The 26400-nt window shown below is 42.1% G+C and overlaps 1 protein-coding gene across 1 annotated transcript; it reads left to right on the top strand.

Annotated features, from left to right (window-relative positions):
• The first annotated feature begins 563 nt into the window (after positions 1 to 563).
• Positions 564 to 3534, top strand: LOC308076142 (homeobox protein MSX-2-like). The gene is made up of 2 exons (XM_080416264.1): positions 564 to 1025; positions 1898 to 3534. Exons 1-2 carry the CDS (start codon positions 653 to 655, stop codon positions 2350 to 2352), a joined length of 828 nt encoding a protein of 275 aa, XP_080272390.1. The 5' UTR covers positions 564 to 652; the 3' UTR covers positions 2353 to 3534.
• Positions 3535 to 26400: the final 22866 nt, after the last annotated feature.

Here is a 26400-nt window from a genome sequence, read left to right on the forward strand (position 1 = left end):
TACGGCCGTACATCTACATACAAGTTCAAATTTCAAATATAAAGTGCTTACCCCATGGCCACGGATGTTACAATTATGTACGGGCCCTCAAAAGTACCTGTATATTCCGTATTGTTCAATACAAAGCATTTTAATCCGATCAGTGGCCATTTTCTCCGTATGTTCTCTACGCTTTCAACTGCGCGACCCTATCGGTTGGGAGGTGTATTGCACTCTGATACATTATAACTCTATGAAAAAATGACCACTAATAGAATTAAAATGCTTTTTATTGAACAATACGGAACATACGGGTACGTTTGAGGGCCCGTACATAATTGTAACATCCGTGGCCATGGGGTAAACACTTTATATAAAAAATATGAACGTTTATGTAGATGTGCGGGCCAAAAAGGGAGAAAGTGCAAACACCAGGTTGAAGTTTATCCATGGCGGTAGTGACAGACGAGCGTCGTGTGATCCATGGCTAGTCATTGGCTGAAAGTCCCAGACCAGAACCTCCCAAAGTTTTCTCATCATGAAGTTTTGCACTCCTGTGACAACAAGTTGTTGCCCCTTCAAGTACTCTCCGTGGACGTTGCGTGTTATTTGGTCTCCGCGTGGACAGATCAGATGTTATTGTTGGTTCCCGTTGTAACCCATTTCCAAAGCCATGACTTCGCCTGTAGACTCGAGAGACGGCTTTTCAACGGACGAGGAGGTTCAGGTTCACTCGCCGCAGCTGAAGAAGACGCAGGTGTGCTTCTTACCTTTCAGCGTCGAGGCGCTCATGTCTGACCAGAAGAAGAAGAGGCCACCGGCCGTTGGAACGATCCTCGTGTCTGACCAGACGAAGAGGCCACCGGCCGCTGGAGACAAGGGAAATGATCCGTTGAATGGTAACGGACGGACGCACATGAGTCCAGATGATGCGCTGTCGCAACGCATCGTCGGTCTACCTGGCGCACCAGTGAAGTCAGAGTCCTCGGACCGAGCAGGAGACTGTGCGTCCTGGATGTCAAGAGTCCAGCTGTCCACACCGCCCCGTAAGTTAACAGTGGAAAAGTACAAAAGTGCTATTATAAATTATAACCCTCCCCCCTTTTTTACGTTTGTAACCTTTTTTTAAGAACTTTTTTAAATGTATAATTTATAATATATTGCATGCTATATATAGGCCTATTGCATAATATAGCTAATAGGCTACAATATGTCATAGTTATTGCTTTGTATAAGGCACTACAAAAATGTTCTAGGATGATAAATAGACACTTGTTGCCTTTGGAACCACATGGCCTTACTAAATACAGCCAAGAGACAGTTTTTATTTATTTATTGTTTAAAGCCATGGGAGCTTCCCTGCACCTTCCAGGGGGGTCACCAGTAAACTTATTGATGGTTAAACTTAACAATTATTATTTTAAAGTAAATACAATTAGTTACTATATAATAATGGCTATTTTTTTATAAACATTTATAATGTCTACTAACATTAGACATTATACAATTATGCCTCTGGATCAAATCATATCTAAAAATAAATATATTATTGTATTGGGGTCCCTAGAGACAAAATCTTATGAAATGGGAGTCCATATGGCCTAATGCATATCAATGTGGGGGTCCTTGACACAAAAAAGTTTGAGAACCCCTGGTTTAAAGGGCATAAAAGCCTCAGCCTTATAGTTTTTTAGGGAAAGCATCATGTGTCATATTAGATTTTTGCGTTTGCTATTAAAAAATAGCAAATCTACAAGCTCACAGTCAGCACTGCGAGCTTGCACATGTGCTATATTTTACTTTTTAAAAAAAAATCTTGAAAGTGTGAGAACTACTGATTTAGAAGGCCTTTGTAAGAATCGGCCTCAGGTCTTAATGGTTTTAACGTTTGGTTTTCTCTCCCGTCTCTCCTGTGCAGAGCAGCTGAGTCCGACGGTCGTCTGCCCTCTGAGGAAGCACAAGACCAACCGGAAGCCTCGCACGCCCTTCACCACCTCCCAGCTGCTGGCCCTGGAGAGGAAGTTCCACCAGAAGCAGTACCTGTCCATCGCCGAGCGCGCCGAGTTCTCCTCCTCGCTGTCGCTGTCCGAGACCCAGGTGAAGATCTGGTTCCAGAACCGGCGGGCGAAGGCCAAGAGGCTCCAGGAGGCGGAGGTGGACAAACTGAAAATGGCCGCCAGCGTCGTGGGAGCCAAGCCCGTGTTCCACCCGGGCTTCTCGTCGCTGCCGTTCCCCCTCGGCGTTAACCTGCAGGCCGGCTCGTCGGCGCTCTACGGACACGTCTACCCGTACGGCCGCAGCCCCATGCTGCCCGCCGCACATCTGGCCATGTACGCCTCCCCGGCCGCCTACAGCCTGTTCCACCTCTCCTGAAAGGACCTCATAGGCTTCAGACTGGCAGCCCCAAATCAGATTGTGTTCACCTATCCAGATTGGAATCAGATTAGTCGAGTCTGAACAGCCAAAAAAAACACACATTGGAAACAGATTTCTGGCTAATCAGAAATGAACCACATTCCTAGGTGGTTTGAAAAATGCGATTCAAATCTGATTTCTAAAGATTTGACTCTGTCTGGACACTCGGACACTGAAGCCTGTTGCCTGCTGAAAATAGCAGATCTACAAGCTCACAATGAATTGACTATAGATCTACTATTGTCAGCGACCGACACCGCCGTACGACAGAGTTTAAGTCAAACATTACTGATTACTCACACCTGTGGTGTTATGCCATCACCACCGCAACCAATGCAGATAGGTCGATGTCTGAATTCACAGATCTGATCTGATCTGATTAATAACAGTGTGGACAGTCAGTCCTAAAGATCAGATTTTGAGAAACTAATCGGATTTGTCTGCAGTCTGAACAAAGCCTAACAGGCAGAATGCCAGAGCCTTGGGGAATGCACTGTATTTGTAAGTAGGGAGGACATTAGCGATATCATAAACTAATGCACCTTATGACTTGTGTAATAATTCCTTATCTGGAAAGGACCTAAAGTGGCTTTTAGCTTTGAGGAAAATGTGTAAATCTTTTTTTTTTACATTGTGTATTGTACTACTGTGCAGTACATACGCGCGACACAACTCCACGGCACGCATGATGTACATTCAGGTGTCCCAGGATCTCTCAACAGAGGTTAAGTGGAATATATTGAATTTGATTACCTTCATGAATGCCAGATCACATTCATGACAGGCGAAGGGCCGTAGGCCTATTGATTGGCTTCCTCTTAGGGAGTTCCTCATAGAATGCCAAATGTGCCATGCTTTTCATTTCTAGTTTTTTCCCCTGGGAACCTTGAATAAGAAGAAAAATGGTGTGAGGTATTCTGCTCACACCAGTAAGAGCTATGAATCAAACAACAGGAATTAATTTTTGACCTCTAAATTAGTGAATGCTTGCGTGTGGAAGGTGTATCATTCATAGGTGAGACGTATTTATTTTTGAAATGTAATATTTTATATAATAGTAGTATATACATACTGTATATATAATGGAACATTTATATTTGTATATATGCCATTCGTTTTGACCTGCAATTAAAGCTCTTGGTTAACCTTGCCCAGTATGTTTTGTTATCTTCTGATTTGAGGCTTGAAAATACATGCAGAAATTACACTATACTACTGAACATTTGTCGTCTTTTATCATTTTCAAAACCATTTCACCTTCTTTCAGTCACTCATGTACAAGTTACGAACATGTTGCCCAGCATGCATACGCATTATTAGGCCATATCATAACTTTACTCAGCCCTCATGCTTTAATGTGTTAAGTTGGCGTTGGCGTTCGTTAATCTCTGGAGGCTTTGAAGAATGGAGGCCATGGTTTCTCCATCCAGACTGGTGGTCCAGGCAGAAATTAATTAAATGATGCATTACACGACGATCCGTAACATATTAGTCAAACTGCTGAGCTATTTAGCTTCCTAATCCGCTTTAGAGCTTTACTCTGAAGAATGTCTGAAAGTATGGGGTCATACTTTAGGACTGGCAGCATTTTACTGCAGGACGAATGGAAGCAGGGGTGTATGTGTATGTATATGTATGCATGGGATCTTCTGGGTGGTCAAGTGAGGAGGTGTTGTGCCATTTAACGGATATTTACCAAGCCAAATTTACCCTAGAAAAAACATAGGAGGGGGAAAAAGTGTAATTTTTGCTTACAACACACCTCATATTGACTTAATTGCAAGCATGTGTTTCTATATTGTGTATCAGAGAGGCTGAGCTTTATTCCCTGCTGGGCTGTGCAAACTGTAGACTCTAAATGAACTCTTTCACTCTCTTTGAACTCTGTGATACAGCAGAATGTCGGGCCCAACGTCAAACAGTCCCCAGCTTAATTGTGCTTGTCCATAGATTCTGACTCCAAAACTGTGAAATTATGTGTGTGTACTTAGTGCTAACAAAATTGAGGCATTATATGAGCTCGCTCTCTCTCTCTCTCGCTCGCTCGCTCGCTCGCTCGCTCTCCTATCTCTAACCTTGAGGGAGCCTTGTTACCATTAGCACATATTTCACAGTCCATTTGCACTCCTCCATTTTGAAATTAAACCAGCATTAGGCTGATACTGAGGTCTTTTGATGGCTTAGATTGCCCATGAACCCCAGCCTCCTGTGGAGACAAATACATTCTCACAGGCTTGTTCTTAATTTATAGTCCATCGTACAATGGTGTCTCTACAAGCTCCAGCAGTTTATTTTAGTGTGTATAAATCTGGCTTAAGTTGGCTCTTATTCCAGGCTAACCAGAAAAGAAAATAGTCAAAAATAAAATACAGCGCTGTACAGTAAAAATAGAAAATAAAATAAACATATACCATAAAATAATTTGGCCTGGCAACATCCGACTGTGAGAATCGAGGAGTTTTGTGTGTGTGTGTGTGTGTGTGTGTGTGTGTGTGTGTGTGTGTGTGTGTGTGTGTGTGTGTGTGTGTGTGTGTGTGTGTGTGTGTGTGTGTGTGTGTGTGTGTGTGTGTGTGTGTGTGTGTGTGTGTGTGTGTGTGTGTGAGTTTGATACTTTTATCAGGCTTGCTTTGCTAGCATTAGAAAAAAGTAGCCCTACAGATTTGATGACTGAAGCTATGTAAGACCCATCTTTAATAATAACCATTCATTACTTAAAAGTAAATATCTCTGTATGATTGAATGCACTGTGTGGGGGTCCTCCCCATAATCTTTTTAACATAGTAGATGTAATTTCACCAAATCAAGGAGAAATCAAGGAAAAGTTATTTATATGACATAATAAATACTTTTTAGAAGAGGGTTTGCCATATGACACCTGTCTAAACAAGGAATATTGATACTACTACACACAGTAACCATGTTAAAAGGAATGTATTACAAATGACAAACCACACAGTTTTGAAAAATCATTTCATAAGACGGTGTTTAATATGTTTTTAGATACAAACATTACTAACTGAGTTCCTCAGAGCTCAGACAAGCCATTTCGTAATTAAGGGGCCTGGAGCAGTGGTTCTCAAAGTGGGGTCCGGCGACCCCCAGGGGTCCTTGGGGGGGATACTAGGGGGTCCCTAGCAAAATTAGTTAATATAGCATCACAATCATTTTAACCACCGTATCCATTTATATGTTGGCTATTCAAAAATAGCAGATCTACAAGCTCACAGCGAGTGCCGTGCTGCGAGCGTGTACATCTGATTTAGTTTTTTGCACAAATCTTCTCTTCTGGGGGTCCCTGTCACGAAACATTTTCAGATGGGGCTCGGCGGCCAAATACTTATCAATTTGGGGGTCCTTCACACGAAAAAGTTTGAGAACCACTGGTCTGGAGGACAAAGGCTGGCCACCTTTATATTTGAGTCTCTCTGCAATATAGTGAAACAAACTGTCTCCAGGTCCTTGGCTTTGTTTGGTCTCATATAATTAAAAACATCTGGCCTTTGTATTAATTTCGACTCTGTTGCAAAAGCTGACAAAGTACAGATTATTATTCTTTCCATCCTGGCTAACTGGGAAACCTCACATGTACATGTTGAATTGATGCTCTGATTACCATGTTCTAAAGAGAGATTTAAGTCTCTTTTTTTGTTTGTTTATTTTTTTTATAAATAAAAAGAATAACAGAACAAAACAGAGACAATATAAAACTGGAACGAAAACAAAATACATGCATAACATGATTGATTTGAGCGTCAGCTGTCATGATTATTTTAGTTATGCACCTTGCAGTACTACACAAAATCCACTAGATGTAGCAGCTTCCCATAAAAGTACAGTCCGGCTTTACAGTTGATACAGATGCACTATTATACCTACAGTATGTTTTTCAGTGGTGGAAAAAGTACTCACATTTTTTACTTAAGTAAAAGTATCAATACACAGCTGGTTGTATCAAATGGATGGGTGTGTCCCTGACATTTTATGGTACAATGTGGGGCACCTATAGGTAACCGAATACCGTCTAAGGTCTTAGATATGGGGTGGCAGTGGCTCAGGAGGTAGAGCGGCCACATCTGCTCTACCGCCATCCCCCCCCCCCCCCGCCCCCCCACACCCCCCCACACACACACACACACACACACACACACACACACACACACACACACACACACACACACACACACACACACACACACACACACACACACACACATTTCTACATGACCTCTGGACATGTAGAAATGTCCTTCTACACTAACTCAGTGTCCACCGTTGGTGTCTGAATGGATGAATGTCACCCACATTGTAAAATGCTTTGGGTAACTGCGCTATATATATATATGTGTGTGTGTGTGTGTGTATATATATATACACACTGTATATATATATTTTATATGGATTTAAATGATTTACATGAGTGGCTCTTAGATGATATCTTTGTTAATTTGCCATGAGTGTTGTAGTGATTAAAAGATGAGACTGTATTATGTATGGTATAATGGTTCCATTGTGTCCATGCTAAATGGCACACATTAGTCAAGGAGAGAAGTGACTTCTCTCCTTAACTCTTGTTCAGAACCGATTCAATCAAATGCAGTAGTTCATGTCCTCTCCTGTAGAAAAATCTCCAAACACTCCTGTAGAAAAATCCCAAACCTCCTCTCCTCTCCTCTCCTCTCCTCTCCTGCTTTTAGGCCTGCCTATACTATAGACACTAGCCTGGCATTTGATTGATTGATTCATTGATTGATTGAATATTTATTTAGAAGTTTGCAGAAAAAAGCACATGAAAGTACAGTTCAAATACAAGGTCAACTAAATAGCATTAAATAATAAGGCTTGTTTCAATTGGGGTCTTTTGTACTCAATTCATAGTGAATACTTTATTAGACAGAAATGCAAACAGCACGGGTACAGTCATACATTTGGGCTAAAAGGATTTTATTTTTAAAGTCCAGAGAACTTGTTTCCATTGTGGTCCTATGTATTCAATTAATCAACATAGCATACAAAAAGAACACCAAAATACAACATCATCAACAAATATAAAACACTATTATGTATACAGAGTAGAAAAAGGGGGGTAAAAAAGAGGGGGGGGGTGAAGGCAATTAAACGCCATCACCTTTCTATGAGAAAAGTGTGATTTACCTCCCCCCTTCGACCACACTCACATGTTCCTTGATACCGTGGAGGAACAACATGTGAGTGAATCCACGTCATCAGTCTGGCAATGCCAGGCTATATAGACTCTGAGGAATTCAGAGGAGCTGGTCATGACCTCAGCAGCACTCAAGGGCAAAGCGGGAAATGCACACTTCATTGGACAAGAGAAAAAATACACCCCCCCCCCCCCACACCAACAAAGATCACGGCTCACAATGGCAGCACACACACAACGCCATTGTACATCCCATCGTGTAATGAGAAACATGACATTAAAGGAAATGGCGGTGAGAGTACTTTTCCCTTGTAGGCCTGAGGATTGTGTTGTTCCAAGTGCTATAATTAGGGGAGCTGCTTTCATCTCACCTTCAAAGCCGTGGAACAGGTGTGTCCCAATCCCTGTTCTGTACGTCCTTCATCTGAGCTCTTCATGATTTACTGGAGGTTCTTTGTATCTAAGCATCTCCCTCTGCCCTTTCTCTCTCTTTCTTAACCCCCCCCCCCCACCCCATGATGCCTATTATGTTATTGATCTATACTCTCATGTGCTGTTGTTTCAATGTCATGTACGTGACCTGATCGCCAATTAGCATTTCACCTGCCGTGAAAACTGCACTGGCCACTTAGTAGGTCCTCACTGAGAGAGTCTTATTTTTAATAGGCTCTATGCATATTGTGAAGACATTCACAGGTGTTGCCAATGATAATAATGAAGGCTCTGTTCCATTCTGGACAAACAGAGTCATGATGCTGATAGTGTCATAGCCCTTGGTTCAGAGCGTTAGTGAGTTCCCTCTAACGCCCTGGAAGACCCAGGGCTCTGCGCTTGTACAAGGAATTCCACTGCCCTGCGAGTGCTCCAACAGTAGTGAAAATAAACCAAACCATTTCGCTACTCACCGAAGCAAAGGCTTTTTTGTGTTGTTGAAAGTCTATTCTCGGAGGTGGGAAGCCTCTCAGCACCCCACCTACTCTGTAAAATACACTTTTTGGGCAGAAAATAAAATATGTCAGCGAGACGGAAATTATTTTTATTTTCTCCACAGTGCCCTCTACAGATTTTGGTTAATGGTAAGTTCAAATCCTCCAGATCTGTAGAGGGCACTGTGGAGTAAATAAAAATAATTTCCGTCTCGCTGACATATTTTATTTTCTGCCCAAAAAGTGTATTTTACAGAGTAGGTGGGGTGCTGAGAGGCTTCCCACCTCCGAGCAAAATGGTTTTGTTTATTTTCACTACTGTTGGAGCTCTCGCAGGGCAGTGGAATTCCTTGTACAAGCGCAGAGCCCTGGGTCTTCCAGGGCGTTAGAGGGAACTCTAACGCTCTGAACCAGGGCTAATAGTGTCAGTGTGCATGTTGGCTCACTGGAAACACTCTGCTACACCAGTGGGTCTAAAATTGGGGTCCAGGGACCCTCATGGTTTCTTGAGGGGGTTCCAAATGGCCCCTTACGGGTGTGTAACTCTGAGAGTGTACAAATGGGGTTCCATTTGTACACTCTCAGAGTTATGGGGATCGTGGAAATTAAAAAGTCTGAGAACCACTGTGCTACACTAAATGGAACAGAGCCTTCATTAGTATCATTGGTAAAACCTGTGACGGAAATGATAAAACGGCTGCTGTGCATAGAGCCTATTGACTTGCACACACAAACCGGGCCTTCCGTGCTCATACTATAATGTAAATCATTCCAACTGATGTTATGAAACCTTTCAGAGTTGGTTTTCTGTCATCATCATCATCATCATCGGGGCTGTCAGAACCTGTGTTGCTGTACATTTTTCAGTTGTTTTCCCACAGTATTTTTATGCTTTATTTCTTCAAAAGGAGAGTATCCAGAGATGGGCGAGACACACGAGACAAGACCCGGAAATCGGATTCGAACTAGGGACCTCGCAGCTCACAGCGAGCACTATGGTTAATGCACTCACGGACACCCCACTGTGTTTCCGTCTCTCACCGTAGTGGGTAATAGTTGTTTTTGATGTAGCGTTTTTCCTCTCCAAACAACCTGACCCGTTTGTTCGGTGAGACACGCCCTGATGGCCTCGTTCTGCTATCGGGGTTAGGTCAGACTGAAAGGGGTCGTCTCTGGAGACACGATGGGTGAAAAGGTTAGGTTGAAGATGTAGCTCACTGATAAACGCAGTCCATTTGAACACTCAGGGTTAAAGGAGGTGTAAGTGGTATATATTTTTTTAAGTTAAAGCTCAATATTTTGATAGTAATCATTGCTATAGTGATTTTGTTCCGTAACAGGGGTCTCACCGATCTCTCCTGCTCTTTAGTTAACAGAAAATACCTTTTCAGGTTGGGATGCCAATTTTATCCAATCAGGAGAGAACCCCTCAAAGATAATTTATCAGCTTAAATTCTATTGCGTTCCAGTTCCAAATGTGTCTGCTAATGTTTGTGTTTGTTTAATCACGTCCAATTTCACTTGTTTATCCTGTATACTGTATGAGTTCTCGTGATTGGATAATATTGGTATCCCGACCTGAACATTTACAGTTTACTTGAGTGCTGGAGAGACGGGGAGTCCCCTATTACTGAACAAATACTCCATAACAATGATTGCTCAGATCAGTTTTTTTTGTAACTCTTGTTTTAACAAAGGAAATATCATTTACACCCCCCTCAACACACAGGATTTTGCAGTGTAACATAGGAGGAGGCATCATATAGCTTACAATCTTCCCCATCTGTTCCAATTCTCCATAGCTTGAAAGCACATCTCTCTCTCGCCACCCTCCGGCTCTCTCTTGCTTGCTTCATGTGGATTGTTCATGTTTCAGAGAATCAACAATAGGAAACCGTTCTCCCCTCCTGTGAGGCAGCAGTCCAGCTCTGTGTGCACAGCACTGATTGTGTATCTACCCCTACAGAGCCCTTAAAGCGTAGTTTGTACTTTGTCGCATAGCTGTGTGGAAAATAGCCGATCTACAAGCTCGCAACGTGTCGCGATGCGATGCGTTGCAAGCTTGCAGATCTGCTATTGTCGGTGGAAGACACCGACGTACAGCGGAGCATAAATCAAGCTGTGATGCAGGATGGGGAGTAATAAGGCCTGCTTTCAGACACACTGTTGACCTCTAACCTCATCCTTACAACCCCGCTGTGTTTTGTTTTTCCATAGGGATTTGTGCGGGCTTAATTACTGCAAGGAACCCCTCTTTTCTTTTTCTCTCTCACTGTCTCTCTCTGAAGTGATTCTGCCCGGGAGGGAAGGAAGCACCGATGCCAACTGAATTAGTGTCAAGCGGTGACATCCATACATTGCCCTGTAGGAGGGCTCGGTGCGCCACTGTCAGCGCCATCTGTAGCTCTTTCTGTTTCCCAGCGAGCTCCTCAAAGACATGCAGCACACACGCTGCGTCTCCCATAAGACCCTGTGAGCGTCACCATCGGTGGCCTCCATGGCCCATACGGAGGGTGACCCAACTCCCTGACACGTCCTTCTCGTTATGTAGGAGAATCACACACACACACGTCATGCTGCACATAAAGATAATATGCATGTGGCGTGCAATACGCAGTGATGATCCTCACTTTTTATGGTGTGGCTCTGCAGGAGGCTAACCATCTAAGACAGTGGTTCTCAAACTTTTTCATGTCAAGGACCCCCAAAATATTTGGCTGTGGACCCCCCCATTTCAAAAATATTTTGTGCTAGGGATTTTTCAAAAATAGCACATCTACAAGCTCATAGCACAGCACTCGGTGCCGCGCTATGAGCTTGTAGAGCTGCTATTTTTTAATATAGCCAAAGAACGAAATATGGATAAAGTGGTTAAAATGATTGTGACGCTATATTAACTAATTTTGCTGGGGACCCCCTGGTACCCTGGTAAAATATATATAATTTAGATTTTTTATATTGAGAATTATTATAATTCTTTGCACTCTTCTGGGGGTCCCTGGCAGAAAACATTTTCAGAGGGTCAAATACATACAAATCAATTTGGGGGTCCTTGACTTGAAAACGTTTGAGAACCACTGTCCTAGATGGTTAGCCTCCTGCAGAGCCACACCATAAAAAGTCATGATCATCACTGCGTCCACATTGAACCCACCACCCCGTTCCCATTTGGATCCTGAGATGAATCCATTTTCATATATTTCACAGCAAACCGTTACTGTGGACAATTCTCCAATATAATAGCTTCAATTTAAAAGAAGTGTGAAATAACCCAAACATATAGACCTATATGTTTTTCTGAAAATTGGCTTAAAAAAAAAACGTAGAACAAACAACAAAAGAAAGAAATTTCTCTGTTCTGGTCTGTCTGGCAAACTAGAAATTCAAAAAGAAAAATGCAAATTGAAGTCCAACGCTATTTAATCACATCTCTCTCTCTCTCTCGCGCGCACGCACGGCATCTATAACAAAGGCTGGTCACTGAGCTACTGTAAGGTGAGTGTGTCTCAGACGGCTGTCACAAGAGGAATAGGCATGACCTTTTCAGTAATTCCATGTAGTGTATGCAGCTGCTGCTGTGGATGGTCCTGTCAGGCATAGGGTTGAACAAACCAGGCCACGCCTCCTGTTCAATTTCTCAATGACCTGCTGAATAATGGAAAGCAGGCTAAAAGCAGGAGAATAAGCTCACAGATGAAGTAAATATAGAAGATAAACGTAACCTCAAATCCCCCCCTACACACACACACACACACGCATGCATTTGCGAGCGAGGGTGCGCGTGCACACGCACACGCACATGCACATGCACATGCACACTCTCTCTCTATCTATCTCTCTCTCTCTCTCTCAAACTGAGTGCCATGAAGCAGAACTTCCCATGAACCCTTGTAGCCTACATACCAGCGCATGCTTATAGGGTTGGGACTTAAGATGGATTGTGTATGTGCACGCTTACATCCTGGGATTCAAATTGCTTTGTGAACACTCTTAAGTTCGTATCGGAAGCACTAATTGTTCTTTAAAGCGGTTTATCCACTACATTACAGAGCATGATTATCAACTGGTAGTCTAAAGATCCTCACGCATTGCCAATGTGGATTAAAACAAAACAACCGTCTTCAGAAAAGTAACCATAGCTTAAACTCACCTCCTTGTGTTATCGTCATGACAAATCCTGTATATACTGTATATAAAAATAAATCATACATCTCTGCCAGTGTAGTGCAGCACACGTACATATACTGTAGGTAGACCCACCAGGACACGCCATGCTCCTCTATGGGTTAAATGGACATTGTAACTGGAGAGCTTATCCCTGTCCACTCATTAGTGACACTGCTCTCTCTCCTGTGAGGTCGGTTTGACCGGGGTCTCCCGGGGTTCCATACTTGGCCCCTCCCTTTTTCCCCTCAACACCAAATACGTCACATTGCGATCCATTGTGTGCTTGTAGATCTGCTGTTCTCGCAAAGAATTTTAGCCCCCCCCCCAGAGTAGGGAGGTTAGGGTTCATGTGGTCAAACGATTATTTTGCCAGTGGTGTCGATACACAGGCCTGGTGTGACGGTCTCGAGCTATTTTACAAACAGCAAACAACAGCAAAAATGCTTAAAGATTCAGATTGCCGGCCAAAGAATAACAACAACAAAACAACGCAAATACAGACATCAGCTGTATGACCCCCCTCCCCCCCCTTAATGAGATCCCTGGAGGAGGTGAAGGAATCAGATGATTCAGTTGGTTGCGTGCGTGGGAGAGATAGATGTGGTCCACTGTTTGTTTAGTTTAGTTGTATTTCCTCTATAATGACTCAGAACCGAGCACCGAGTTCCCACACTCTCACAGCTGTGTCTCTGTGAGTTCTGTGCCTAGATCTTTTCTGTGTGCGCGCGGGGCGTTCTCTGCGCGCACGCGTCTGCCCGTGGCGTGCCCACGTGTGTCCCCGTGGGTCGCATCTGAACCCAACAGTCCTCCGGAGGGTTCCGGACTCCTGTTGAGCCCAAAAGGTTTGACAAGAGCCTTTCCTAGAATAGACCCTGAATCACGTCCGCTGTCTGCTTCTCTCCTATGGAATCCAGGGCCACACAACCATCTAACCGTCTAGCTAACTTTGACTCAGACAAACACAACATCTGTTCTGGTATTCCACAGGGCTCAATTCTGGGTCCCTTATTGTTTTCCCTGTATATACTACCGCTGGGAGAACTCATCGCCGATCACGGAGTGAACTTCCATTTCTATGCTGATGATACCCAGCTGTATCTTTCAGTAGCTCCAGACGACCCCTGCGCTTTAGACCCATTGTTGACCTGTCTGTCCAGTATAAAATGCTGGATGAGTGAGAACTTTCTTAAGCTAAATGAGGATAAAACAGAAGTTCTCATAATTGGCTCCAGTGAGCAGAGAGAATCAATAACAAGTAGACTTGGTAACCTGGCTGTAGAAAGTAACACCACAGTAAAGAACCTGGGGGTGATTATCGATTCTGAATTGAATTTCAATACACACATTAATCATGTCACCAAGATTGCTTTCTTTCATCTTAGAAATATTGCACGTATTAGAGATTATCTGTCGTTAGACGATGCAAAAACGCTGATCCACGCTTTTGTTTTCTCTCGGCTTGATTACTGCAACGCACTCTACTCTGGCCTGCCAAAGAAAACAACTGACAGATTACAACTTGTTCAAAATGCGGCAGCCAGAATTTTAACTAAAACCAGGATGAGAGAACATATCACTCCAGTTCTAGCTTCACTACACTGGCTCCCGGTTGTTTTTAGGATTGATTTTAAAATTCTTTTAATAGTTTATAAAGCTCTAAATGGTCTGGCACCTTCCTACCTCTCCGACTGCCTAGAGAGATATGTTCCAAACCGGGCCCTCAGGTCTTCAAGTGCTGACCTGCTCGAGGTGCCTACAATGACATATAAAAAATACGGTGAAGCAGCATTCTGCTTTTACGGACCGACAGTGTGGAATAAACTCCCACTACACTTAAGACAGGCAGCCTCTGTCGATAGCTTTAAAGCACAGCTCAAGACCTATTACTTCACTCTTGCTTTTAGCTGATTCTTTGGTTGATTTTTAATTCCTCACTGTATTCCCTATTTTAATGTTGTTTTATGCCTTTGCTTTTGTTTTGTGTGAGTGGAAGAGAAAGTCACGGTAGTTAAAAGACAAGAGTCTGATAACTCCATCCGGAGGATTTAGTGAATTATCCTCTGGGGCATGTCGACACGTGGTGGACCCTCCAGGGCAGATCCTTTTGTCTATGTTTATTCTATATATCTTGTATAACCCCGATATCATTCTCAGGGGTGTACGGTGTATGGTTTGGATGTGATAAGTTAGCAGATCCCCTGGGCTAGTCCACACGTGGTAAACATGGTGAAAATATATTACTAAGGTGTAATATTACTAAGTGAAAATATATTACTAAGGTGTAATATTGACAATTGTGTGAAGATATATTACTAAGGTACACAAGGTACACATGTAATATTGGCAATTGTGTGTGTTGTAGTTGTGTTGTGGCGAGGGCCACTGCATTTTACTGCATTTTACTGCTTTTATTTTATTTTATTTTATTTTATTTTTAGTCTGATAACTCCATCCGGAGGATTTAGTGAATTATCCTCTGGGGCACGTTGACACGTTGTGGACCCTCCAGGGCAGATCCTTTTGTCTATGTTTATTCTATATATCTTGTATAACCCCGATATCATTCTCAGGGGTGTACGGTGTGTGGTTTGGATGTGATAAGTTAGCAGATCCCCTGGGCTAGTCCACACGTGGTAAACATGGTGAAAATATATTACTAAGGTGTAATATTACTAAGTGAAAATATATTACTAAGGTGTAATATTGACAATTGTGTGAAGATATATTACTAAGGTACACAAGGTACACATGTAATATTGGCAATTGTGTGAAGTGTGGATATTTCTTTAGCTGTGTTGTAGAGGACAGTGGTCACTACATTTAAGTTATATCCATTTGTGTTGTAGTTGTGTAGTGGCGAGGGCCACTGCATTTTACTGCATTTTACTGCTTTTATTTTATTTTATTTTATTTTTGTTTGCTTTATTGTTAAATTGGTTCTAACTGTAATTGTATCCTTGCTCTGTAAAGCACTTTGAGCTGCATTTCATGTCATGAAAGGTGCTATACAAATAAAGTTTATTATTATTATTATTATATTACCACCGGCAATAATAATGAATGTTTGAGGTTGTTTCTATTCCTGGCCCGGTTTGAGTGAAGCCGTGTCTCTCCGCGTCCTGACTCCTGGCACCCCCACACACGCCCACCCTCTTCTCATGTCCTCTCGTTCTGCTCAGTGTGCTTCACATATAGTGCGCATGCTGTACTGTACATCGTTCAAAAACCTGGTAACTTTCACGTTGGTGATTTTAATTTGGTTTCAACTTGAATTCACCCCTCAGATCTCTGTCTGTCTGTCTGTCTGTCTGTCTGTCTGTCTGTCTGTCTGTCTCTGTAGCTTCCTCACTTTCTGTCTCTCTGCAGGATATGTTTTTTCAGCTTGTCATTGTGCGGTCACTATACTTGTGTGTGTGTGTGTGTGTGTGTGTGTGTGTGTGTGTGTGTGTGTGTGTGTGTGTGTGTGTGTGTGTGTGTGTGTGTGTGTGTGTGTGTGCGTGCGTGCGGTGGAGTGGTCTTCAGTACTTCACTTGTTCTACTTTTTCAGATGCTGAACAACTGATTAGAATCAGTATTAAAAACATGACCGGCAGAGGTCATTGATCATTCTAATGATTTGATTTACAGTGATAGATGTTGTCGGTATAATGCAAGCTGCCATAGGAAGTAGAAATTCCACCGTGACCTGCTGTCTTTCTTTAAAAAAATAAAAAATAAATAAATTATAGACAAATCATGAAATCTAATTTCATAATGAAGAACAAGACAGGGAACAAGGACAAAACTAAAACAAGTAAACACTATCAAATAAATGAAAAATAAAATACAAATTCCATCCATTATGTATCACCATCACACGTCACGCTGCTACTGCTAATGCACAACAATAAGACAGCAACACGTATAGGAAGAAATACAACCAGTGCAATACATACTGCTAATTATCCCACATTCCCACAAAGGGTGGACTGCTCAAAATAGGACGGACAATAATACCAATTCATCAGGTTTCCGACTCACACTAAACAAGACCCCAACCCTGTGTCTGTAAGTAAGAAGGATAGGCCTACTCAACTTTCAGTTTTGTAAAATAAGCCGCCTGGCCAAAAGAGTAACATAACGCACACCCTGACCTGCTTCAACATAAAGTAGGTCAGAAGGCCATACTTAACTAGTTTTTGTTTCTGTGTCTGTTTCACTCTGTACAATATTGCAGTAAGCACATTGCAATGAAGATTCATGCAACAAAGGGCCTTGTTGCATGAATCATCTGCTCGCATAAGCTCTTTTTACAGCTTTTTCTCTGTGAAAATAAAAAGACCTAACTGTGAGTTTTTCTTTCTGACTAAAGAGGGACTTAACATCCTGGAATTCAGAGGAGTTTTTCCCACACAATTGCAACTTTATGTCTGAGAATCTGAGAATATCATTTTTGTTCTTGCAAATCTCACATTTGTGAGAAATCAACTCAAAATGCTGAGATATTGTTTGTCACAGTTGCAAGAATAAAACTCACACTGCTGAGAACACAGGGATGCTGTCAGAACCTTCGCTAAAACATCCGGGACAACGCTCCACACGTCCCAGACTCTTCTCCCTTCTGGCTCCCAAACTAACTCCCCATTGCAATTAGAACTGCAGACTCATTCCCAATCTTCCGCTGTAATCTGAAGACTCACCTCTTCAGACTCCACCTTAGCCCGTAGCACTTGCCGTAGCACCTGCCCTACGGAAGGCTAAAATGTAACTTAGATAGCATGTTATGTAGACAGATGCCAGGTCATTGTTTACCTGGCATCCTATAGTGTGTATAGTTTCAATAAACAGATTTTTTTAAATATTCTACGGTTAGACTGATGATAGGTTCTTGGTTTACGTATTAGTTTATTAGTAGATTACTATTTCTATGCGTTTGATGTATTACCTTGTGTTGTCCTTGCTTACTGTAAGTCGCTCTGGATTAAGAGCATCTGCTAAATGCCTAAATTGTATTTGTAAATTGAGATATAATGTCAGAATTGTGAGGAAGATTCAGAGGCAGAAATTGGCTTTCTTGTCCGCATAGAATTGTCCCTAGACTCCCTAGCAATCATACTGAATGTCCCTTCGACGGTCCTCCATCACAATGATGTTTTTTATCTGTATCTAAGTGTATATCATCATTATGTCGTAGTTTCACTGCGAGGCTCTATTCAGTCCATAAAAGATTTCTAAGTTCAGAGGTTTTGTACCGCCTGACAACTTTGAGATTTTGGCAGCGGGTCAGAACGATGCATCTCTCAGCAGATGGTTTGACACCCCAGGGTCACCTTATCGCCCATCACTCTAACTCACTCCCTCCTACTTTGTTCCCTCGCACTCTGAACAGACAACTGCTGAGGGGCCAGGTGTGCGGACGAAACGCTAAATGTCCCTCTGTCAGCGCCTGATGCTGATGTGATGGGGCTTAAGTAGAGGGGACCCATTTGTCACTGCCCCTTGGGCTCGCTGAATATCATTTGCATTCTCACAATCCACCTGTGGGGCGTCCTGTCAGCAATAACGTTTACATTAGCATGATATCCACTCAGAGCTGTCTCTGCCAGACTGGTTTTCTGTACAGCGGTCGTGCTGAGCAGGTCTGGAGTTGACGTAGCCCCTGCTGAAGAGACTCTTCTCATCTGCTCAACTCATTTGCACCGCCTTGTTATTCATTGGATGATATCATTCATATTCACTGACTTGGCATGGTATTAGTTTAACAGGCTTCAATGGTTGCTATCAACACCGCTTTAATGACATGCTTTGATAGCGAGAGGAGCCTGTATTAGCAATTACGTATGTCATGATCAATACATCAAATCTGTTTTCTACAGTATTTATACCCATGGTTATTGTGTTTGACCCAGATCAAATTAATTTCCATTTTAGACCACTTTCCAGCAGAGGTCACATGTTTTGACACTAAGTACCAATACCACCAAAGTCCTCAATAGTATGTACAAAACCCCGACCGCTGCCCACCTGCTCGCCAGTACCTGCTCCAGAGAGTCAGAGACCACATCACACCAAGACCTCCAAGACTTTCACTGGCTCCCAGTCAAACACATAATATGTTTTAAAATACCCCTCGCCACGTACAACGCCCTCAACGATCTAGCTGCTCCCCTCCACCTCTCTGACCTCCTATGTCACCTCCCACTCCCTCAGGTCTGGTGATGTCAACCTCCTGAGAAACCCCCAGGTTACCAAGCAAGCACCACTTTCTTATCTTGGGTGACAGGGCTTTCTCAGTTACCACCCCCTTTCTGTGGAACTCACTCCCAGCCCACAGCCAAGCAGCCCCCACCCTCTCTTCGTTTAAAACCACCCTCAAAACCCACCTCTTCAGACTTGCCTTCCTCATCTAAAATATTATTTTTTCTGTATTCTATATAACCGTTTTTAGTCACTTTTTTCATCATTTATTTCTTGTGCTTTAAATAGTTATTTGTTTTGTTTATATAGCATGTGTATTATTATTTTATTATTACTATTATTATTATTATTATTATTATTATTATTATTATTATTATTATTAAAGTCCTAGAGGATTCCAAATATTTGTGTCTGAATGTCATACTGCCTTATAAGTATTCACTAACGATATTGGTCTGCACAGGCACTTACAGTTGGCAAGTACAGAGACTGGAAGTGGATAACAGAAGATATTTAGAAAGGGAAACATCATGCGACTGAGTGCAGAGCCTGTGAATAGGGAGTTGAGATGAGTGGATTAATGATGTCTGCTTGAGGGTTGCTCTCCCCGGAACTGTCTGTCTCTCTTTCCCACAACGCCGGGCCAGCTACTGTAGCAGTGGCCATACAGTGCCAAATCCATGACAAATATGGACATTTGCCATAGCGCCTCCACAAATAGGCTCTAGGCACAGCAGCCATATTGTGAAGACATTCACAGGTGTTGCCAATGATACTAATGAAGGCTGTGTTCCATTCTGGACAAACAGAGTCATGGTGCTGATAGTGTCAGTCAGTGTGCATGTTGGCTCACTGGAAACACTCTGCTACACCAGTGGGTCTAAAATTGGGGTCCAGGGACCCGGTTCCTTGAGGGGGTTCCAAATGGCCCCTTACGGGTGTGTAACTCTGAGAGTGTACAAATGGAACCAAATGGACCTGTAAGGGTCAGAGTTATGGGCGTCGTGGAAATGGGGGTCGTGGAAATTAAAAAGTCTGAGAACCACTGTGCTACACTAAATGGAACAGAGCCTTCATTAGTGTCATTGGTAAAACCTGTGAAGGAAATGATAATATGGCTGCTGTGCATAGAGCCTATTGGCGGTGCTATGCAGCGAAGGCACATAATTGTGCTTGTTCCTCTAACTTTCTCTAATTTCTAAAAAATGCTGGATATTGACATTTTGGCCGATAACCGATGGATTGCATGGTCGATACCGATACCAATATCGTTTCCAGTAGGGTTTACCTGTTATCTGTATATAAGTGCAATATTAGCTGATTTATTAGGCCTACTGAAACAACCTATTTTCACACCCAGGTCGACTGAACACTACAATCTGTCTGTCTGCTTTAAACGCTGAAGGAGATGAGCACAAAATTAGCTCAAACAACTTCAAAGATCTTTAAAGAACTTCTCCCTATTGTCGTTGAACAATAAAGTTTGTTGTTAAACTGTAAAGTATAGTCCAGTGATATTCAACTGGCGGCCCGTGGGACAAATCCGGCCCCAGCGGAGCTTTCTTGTGGCCCTTGGAACATATTCCATGTTCCAATGTAAAAAAAAAGTTACTAGATTGTTGGTTGTACAGGATGACCATTTTGAATGTTATTCATAACTGTTAACCGAAGCTTGTTAATGGTTAACCAACCATTAACGGATAAGCAGGGTTGCATTGCCCATGGGACGGCCTAACACGCCGTGCAACAACCTTTTTGAACAGGAGCACGCGCACGCACATGCAAAGATTTAAAACAACTTTAAATTCACACCTCAACAAAGTTAAAGGGATATTTCACTTGTTGGGTCATTTTATCGTCTACTCAGGCTTTTGTGAGCCCCCCAGACAGTTTTTAAGTTGCTTGATTCGGTATTTAGATATTTGATATTCATTTTATCAGACACGCCCCCTTCCTATACAAACCCATTATAACTTCAAACTCCATTTTTAACATGTTAGATTCATCAAAAACACCCGTCCTTGGTTCTGGTGACTCATCCTGCCCTCCTAATACGTGAGGGGGCCGTGTTTTTTCGATGACTTTTTTCATTTATTAATTTATTTTATTTTATTGTATTACATTTTTTTCATTTTCCAAAACAAATATTAAAAAGAAATGAAAAAAGTAATTGAAAAAACACGGTCTCCTCACGTATTAGAAAGACAATATCAGTCACCAGAACCAAGGACGTGTGTTTCTGATGAATCTAACATGGTTAAAATGGAGTTTGAAGTTACAATGGGTTTGTATAGGAAGGGGGCGTGTCTGATAAAATGAATATCAAATATCTAAATACTGAATCAAGCAACTTAAAAACTGTCTGGGGGCTCACATAAGCCTGAGTAGACGATACAATGACCCAAAGTTTTTTTTAAAGTGAAATATCCCTTTAACAAAGGCTGCCGACCGCCGGTTGTCACATCAGCATGAATTAACATAGGATTAACATAGGAATGAGCCTAGATGCATATCAATTGTTCATTGTCTGACCTGCAGTGTAGGTGTTAAGCGATGTGTGCGTTATGACATTAAAATAGAGTGCAACCACTTTCCAATTCACCAATGCAACACTGCAGATAAGAATAAAATGTAGGAACTATGTAGAATGGAGAAATGTTAGTGACTCACTCAGGGTCCCAAATTAACACATACAGTACCAGTACTGCATTTGCAGTCAAGACACTTCTTCAGGAACCCAAATGCGGTAAATGTAATCTTTGGTGCGTAAGTCACCCAAAAGAAAATCACTTGGGTCAAAGTGTTAAAGTAGCTCACCTCATAATATGTGCTTAAGAAAAGCATCTGGTGTTAAAATATGTATTAAGTATTAAGTAAAAGTATAAAGACCTTTTCATAGTATAAAGAAACAAAACAGCCAGAAATGTTGTCTACATCTAATTCCCTACTTCTAACTACTTTCAGAATAATGTAGCTTAAGTACTGTAGTTCAGCAATTATTTATTTTCACCATGTAGCCGGGTAGCAGATCTAGCTTGGCAAAAGCTACATCAGTGGCACATCAACATGTAAGAGCACAACAAAGAGTTTTGAGTGGATGTTGTTAATTACACCAAAGAAATTATTCTCCTTATGCATCCATTAGCTTGTATGTGTTAGTTTTGTGTGGATTTTGTCCATCTTCCTGCTTCTCCATCTTCATCTACTTCAAACACACCATCAGAGCTTGTGCTCTTATCTCCCGGGTGCTCAAAACTAAATGAAAAAACCTTACATTCATACGAACATTTAAACACTTCACCTTGCCAGCCTGCCTCCAATACTCTTCACACAAAGACGCTTCCATGCACAGAACACACTGAAATCTACTTCCTATTTTCTTAAAATCAAAATCTAAGCCTGTTCACAAAGGACAAACATCAAAATGCATGGATGCAGTATGAAGCAGGCCCTAATAAGTTACCATAATGGACATAATGTGTCCATTATTGTGTCCTATCGGACACAAAGGTTTTGTTGTCACGGTCTTGTGGCCCCCGAAGTCATTTTACAATTGTGGCCCGATGCCTAATCTAGTTGAATATCCCTGATATAGTCCCTCTTTTACACATCTTTGTCACAATTTATTTTCATAACCACATTTGAGGGATCATTACACAAAAATCTGTATATATATGAATATTTTTACTCCCTAATATTCGTATCTGCTTCGGCCCCAAACATCCAGTATCGGTGGGGTTTTCCTACAAATATTCTGTTAGAGATCATAATATCTAGAGCCGTTACAGTAGTTCCTTCAGTTATTTAATCAATTCCACATGTGGGCCATTTCAACAGGGATCCCATATCTAAAGACCATGGGTGAAATTGCACCACCGCAGATTAATTCAGTAGTGTGTTGTGTGCCTTCCCCCCTCGATTTGTCCGTTGTCTCTGGCCTGGAAGTTGATTGAAGATGAATATGAAGAGGCTCTTCTTCTCATTATGGACACGAGGCGCGTTTAAACAGAATAGCAGCATTTCTCAGAGAGCAGATTGCACTCACGTGTCTGTCAGCATGCAGCTGTGTGAACACACTTCAAGTCTCTCAGTTATCCTGATCTTCCTGTCATGCGAGGTATTAAAAATGCATTAGGGCTCCAATGCAATTATGATGGCTCTACCAGTTGTGCATAATACATACTTAATGGAGAGTAACACCGGTTATTGCAAATGTTTTAAGTGCATTTTAATTACTCAGAATCTTGATTAAGGAGAGAGGGTGAAAGGGAAATAATTAACTGCATAAACGAGGCTCTTTACCACATAATGTGGACACATTTACCTGTTTATCCAGAATTCTTTGATTTGACAGACTCCTCACACATATGAATGGCTGACATAACTGCAAAACTTTGACTTCACATTATCTAAAAGCTCTGTTGTTACAGAACATCTAAATATTGATTTTGCCTGTATGAGAGAGAGAGAGAGAGAGAGAGAGAGAGAGAGAGAGAGGGAGATGATTTCAGAATTCACTTGGTAAAAGGTTTCTGGTTTAGGAGGTGGAGCAGGTGGTCGTGGTGGAGCAGGTGTTCATGATGGGGCAGGTTGTGGAGCAGGTGTTCATGATGGGGCAGGTTGTGGAGCAGGTGTTCATGATGGCCAAAATGTCAAATAATATAAGAAAGAGGCAAAAAACATTTAAATAAGCGAGGCGTTGTTGTGAGCTTGTAGATCGGCTATACAAGATAAACATCCACAGATAAACATTTATCTGTGGAACTAAATTGAAAGCCTCAACTCCTACATTCCATGTGCTTGTCAGGGTGGGGGGTCGCCAGTTCAAATATGATTATTTTGGGGGGTCACAGCCTGAAAAGGTTGAGAACCACTGGAGTAGGTGATCTTGGTGGAAGCAGATGATTGTGGTAGATAGAGCAGGTGGTTGTGGTGGAACAGGTGGTCGTGGCGGATCTGTCTCTCCCGCTCTCTCTCTCTTTCTTTCTCTCTCTCTCACGCACGCACGCACGCACGCACGCACGCACGCACGCACGCACGCACGCACGCACGCACGCACGCACGCACGCACGCACGCACGCACGCACGCACGCACGCACGCACGCACGCACGCACGCACGCACGCGCACACACACACACACACACACACACACACACACACACACACACACACACACACACACACACACACACACACACACACACACACACACACACACACACACACACACACACACACACACACACACACTCACACACACACAGTCACCCCAGCCATCACTCTGAATGATGTCTGTCGTGTTAATTGCTTTCCTCTTCCTATCCTGCCAGCATACTTGAGGAGGTTAGAGGAGTCAAAGACAGTCCTATTCTCCATGAAAAACTAGAAAACAACAAATATTCCATGGGCCAGACCAGAAGTCAGGGACACGAAAGGTGTCAAAATCTCTTTGGCACCATTTTGTTTGTAGGGTCCATATAAGTACTTTGAAACATGATAGCCTTATCAAATGAGTAGCTTTAATACTTTTTACACCGATCCCGTGGGTGCTCCTCGTCATAAACACACACCTGCCAAAGTTTGCAGGATTGGTTCGTTTTGAACACAATGCGTCGCTTCGTGACGCATTGTGAGCTTGTAGATCGGCATTCCTGTACAGTAGGCTACCCTTTGATTGTTTGTTATTCTGAAGGAAATGTGTTCAAACGCAACAGATTATTGAGAAACCATTACGCACGCTGCATGTGCTCAATGCTCAAATGGTAATAGGTAATTCATGTATTTGTGCAAGATGACCCAGCTGTAAAATGTGTATATTACTAATTATGTTCAATCCAAAATATCATGCTGTAAGTGTTAGGCTGCATTTACACATTATTATTTATCCATTATTTTTATCAGATGTCCGATACATTTGAATCATGCCGGACGTTGGGGCCGGCCACCAAAACTCCTAGCGCGACCTCTGATTATCTGATATATATATATATATATATATATATGAATTGTTTTACAAAACTCAGCCTCCTGGCGGCGCTCTAAAAGGCATATGTGAAAAATGCAGGGCAAAGGTGTTTCCTTGGCCTGAGGTGTTGTGAGATTGTAGACATGACATTTGCTGAATGTTCGCCCCAGAATAGGCATGCTAGGGTTCATGTGGTTAAATAAGTGAATGAAAGAGATTGAATTTTTTTTTTTTTTTTTTTTTTCTTTCTTTGGAACTATGGTTGGTGTCATTGAAGACTGATAACTGGGACTAAGCTACTACTTGGGAAGGGCTATCATGTTGAAATATTATCTAGATATATAGACCTTTTCAAAATACCAAACTAGAGTTTGCCACCTTGAGTGTCCCTGATTAGTGAAAATTCTGGCCTGGGCCCATGGACTAAAAAATCCAATCCAATCCAGTCCACTTTACTTATAGAGCACATTTAAAACAACAGCGTTGCAACCAAAGTGCTGTATACTCAGTAAAATACTCAAATAAGACTAAAAACTGAAAAAGAGTAAAAACATAAAAGGATAAAACACATAAAAAAACACAATAAAATGTAAAAAGATATAAATGACAGCGGAAAATACAGTATACACACATAACTCTCTGTGTGTGTGTGTGTGTGTGTGTGTGTGTGTGTGTGTGTGTGTGTGTGTGTGCGTGTGCGCCGCATAAATCTAAGCTGGGCTTAGATTTAATTCAATCAAATCAATACAATTTCTAGTTTCCAAGACAGACTAAAACGTTTCTTTTTAGGGTTACCCTAACCCTAATCTTTTTTTTAAACAGGAAATGAAGCTACAGTATTGTATTGGAGCAATCTTTCCAGTGCTGTGAGATAATAATAGTAATAGTAATAGTAATAGTAATCTAACCCCATTACAATGTGTCTGTTTGTGCTTTTTGATTCTGACTACAATTCCCATAAAACACTTGCCTCTGCCTTTCTAAAATTGGAATATGTCATGAATCCCACTGAATCTCACCGAGCATTCCATCACACTTGATTCTGTCGGCATTCCACTCTTGGAGTTCCCCAAAAGAGGAATTTGGTGTCTGCCTGGGACCCAAACTTACAAAAACACGTTGTGAATTAATCTCTCTCCAATATAGGGAATAGCAACGAGTCGTGAGGTTGTAAATCGTCTATTTTGAAAATTTGTCGGGACAAACATTTTATTTCAAAACTTTGCCTACAATGACATGCTCAAAATAGGGACGCCAGGGTAAAAGTGCCTATGCATTGGGAAATAAGTGCGCACAAAGTATTGACATAGTAAATTAAAAATAATTAATATGTTTTGTGTAGTTGTATATCGCAATAATAATGTGTGAAATCCCAAGGCACAACTGGAATTGACTCACAGCAGTGTATCTTTCTTGGCACGCCATTTGGGAACCACTGGCCCAGTCTACATGTCCCTGTCTCACTTAAGCCTGATTTATACTTTGTCGCACGCACACACACACACACACACACACACACACACACACACACACACACACACACACACACACACACACACACACACACACACACACACACACACACACACTGTGGGTGTGAGGCACAGCT

This window comes from Gymnoscopelus braueri (assembly GCF_963280865.1).
Source record: "Gymnoscopelus braueri genome assembly, chromosome: 20".
In the NCBI taxonomy this organism is placed as follows: domain Eukaryota; kingdom Metazoa; phylum Chordata; class Actinopteri; order Myctophiformes; family Myctophidae; genus Gymnoscopelus; species Gymnoscopelus braueri.

What these genes read in the sequence shown, in the direction of transcription:
- LOC308076142 (XM_080416264.1), top strand. Translation starts at nt 653, where the DNA reads ATGACTTCGCCTGTAGACTCGAGAGACGGCTTTTCAACGGACGAGGAG. An exon ending in CCAGCTGTCCACACCGCCCC is followed by an intron (nt 1,026 to 1,897) that starts GTAAGTTAACAG and finishes TCTCCTGTGCAG; the next exon opens with AGCAGCTGAGTCCGACGGTC.